Raw genomic sequence first — 1,065 nt, 5'->3', positions numbered from 1 at the left:
ACTAATTTGTCCAATAAACGAGAGGCAGAAGAAATATTAAACATGTGCGAATGGAATTTGGAAGTAAGTCCAAAAATAAATATTGTACATCATAATACAATACAATATAACAAAATAGAATATACAACAAATAATAATATACAACAAAATATAATATATAACAAAATAAATAAAAACAAAAAAAAAAAAAAAAATAAAGTGGCGACTATTGTCATGTAAATAGATAGACGTCACATAGTTTTATGCAGTATCTTGAAATTTTTAAAACATTATCAGTTTTTTGCTTATATGTATGACATACACAATAATTAATATAGCTATACGATGAATTGTATATACAAAGAATTAGTATAACACCTTATGCGGTCATATTTTTTTTATATTAGTCATATTGTCTTTACCATGCAAATACATTTGTACGTGTACCATAATTAATTTTTTTTTTTTCTTTTTTTTTTTTTATTTGTTTAGGAAGCAATATCTACCTATATGAATGATGATGATTTTACAAAGCTAGAAGGTGTAAGTAGAAAATGATAAAAATGATAAAAATGATAAAAGTGATAAAAGTGGTAAAACAACTAAAGAAAACGACGGGAGCTAGTAGTAACATAGTAATGTATACACACACACATATATATATATATACATATATATATATATATATATACATCCAATTTGCTACGATTTTTTTTGTTATTTGTAGGTGTCAGGCTCGATAAAATTTTCTGAAGTAGAAAATAAGATAATAGGAAAGGAAAACGAAAATGATAAAACTTTAGAACAGAACAGTAAAACTTATGACAATAAATTTAGTGACAGTAAATCTAGTGACAGTAAATCTAGTGATAGTAAATCTAGTGACAGTAAATCTATTAATAGTAAATCTAATGAAAGTGATAGTGACAACAAATTTGCTGACAAAAACGAAATCAACGCAAAAGGAGATAACCTTGGGAAAAATCAGTTTATATACTTAATAAATAAATTTAGTAAAACATTCAGTCCATTTTTTACATCCGTTTTTAATCTTATAAAAACATGTTTTCAACTGGTCAGTACATA

The 1,065-nt window shown here is 24.5% G+C and overlaps 1 protein-coding gene across 1 annotated transcript; it reads left to right on the top strand.

Moving 5' to 3' along the window:
* Window positions 1-6: 6 nt before the first annotated feature.
* LOC111533056 (uncharacterized lipoprotein SSP0535-like) lies at window positions 7-1,058 on the top strand (the record flags this gene model as incomplete). Its single annotated transcript, XM_023199964.1, has 3 exons — window positions 7-63; window positions 472-522; window positions 707-1,058. Coding segments are annotated over exons 1-3 (424 nt in total), but the record flags the coding sequence as incomplete, so codon positions are not given.
* Window positions 1,059-1,065: the final 7 nt, after the last annotated feature.

This window comes from Piliocolobus tephrosceles, unplaced genomic scaffold (assembly GCF_002776525.5).
Source record: "Piliocolobus tephrosceles isolate RC106 unplaced genomic scaffold, ASM277652v3 unscaffolded_7312, whole genome shotgun sequence".
NCBI lineage: Eukaryota > Metazoa > Chordata > Mammalia > Primates > Cercopithecidae > Piliocolobus > Piliocolobus tephrosceles.
The sequence above is the reverse complement of the archived record's forward strand: the minus strand, read 5'-3'. Positions and strand labels throughout refer to the sequence as shown.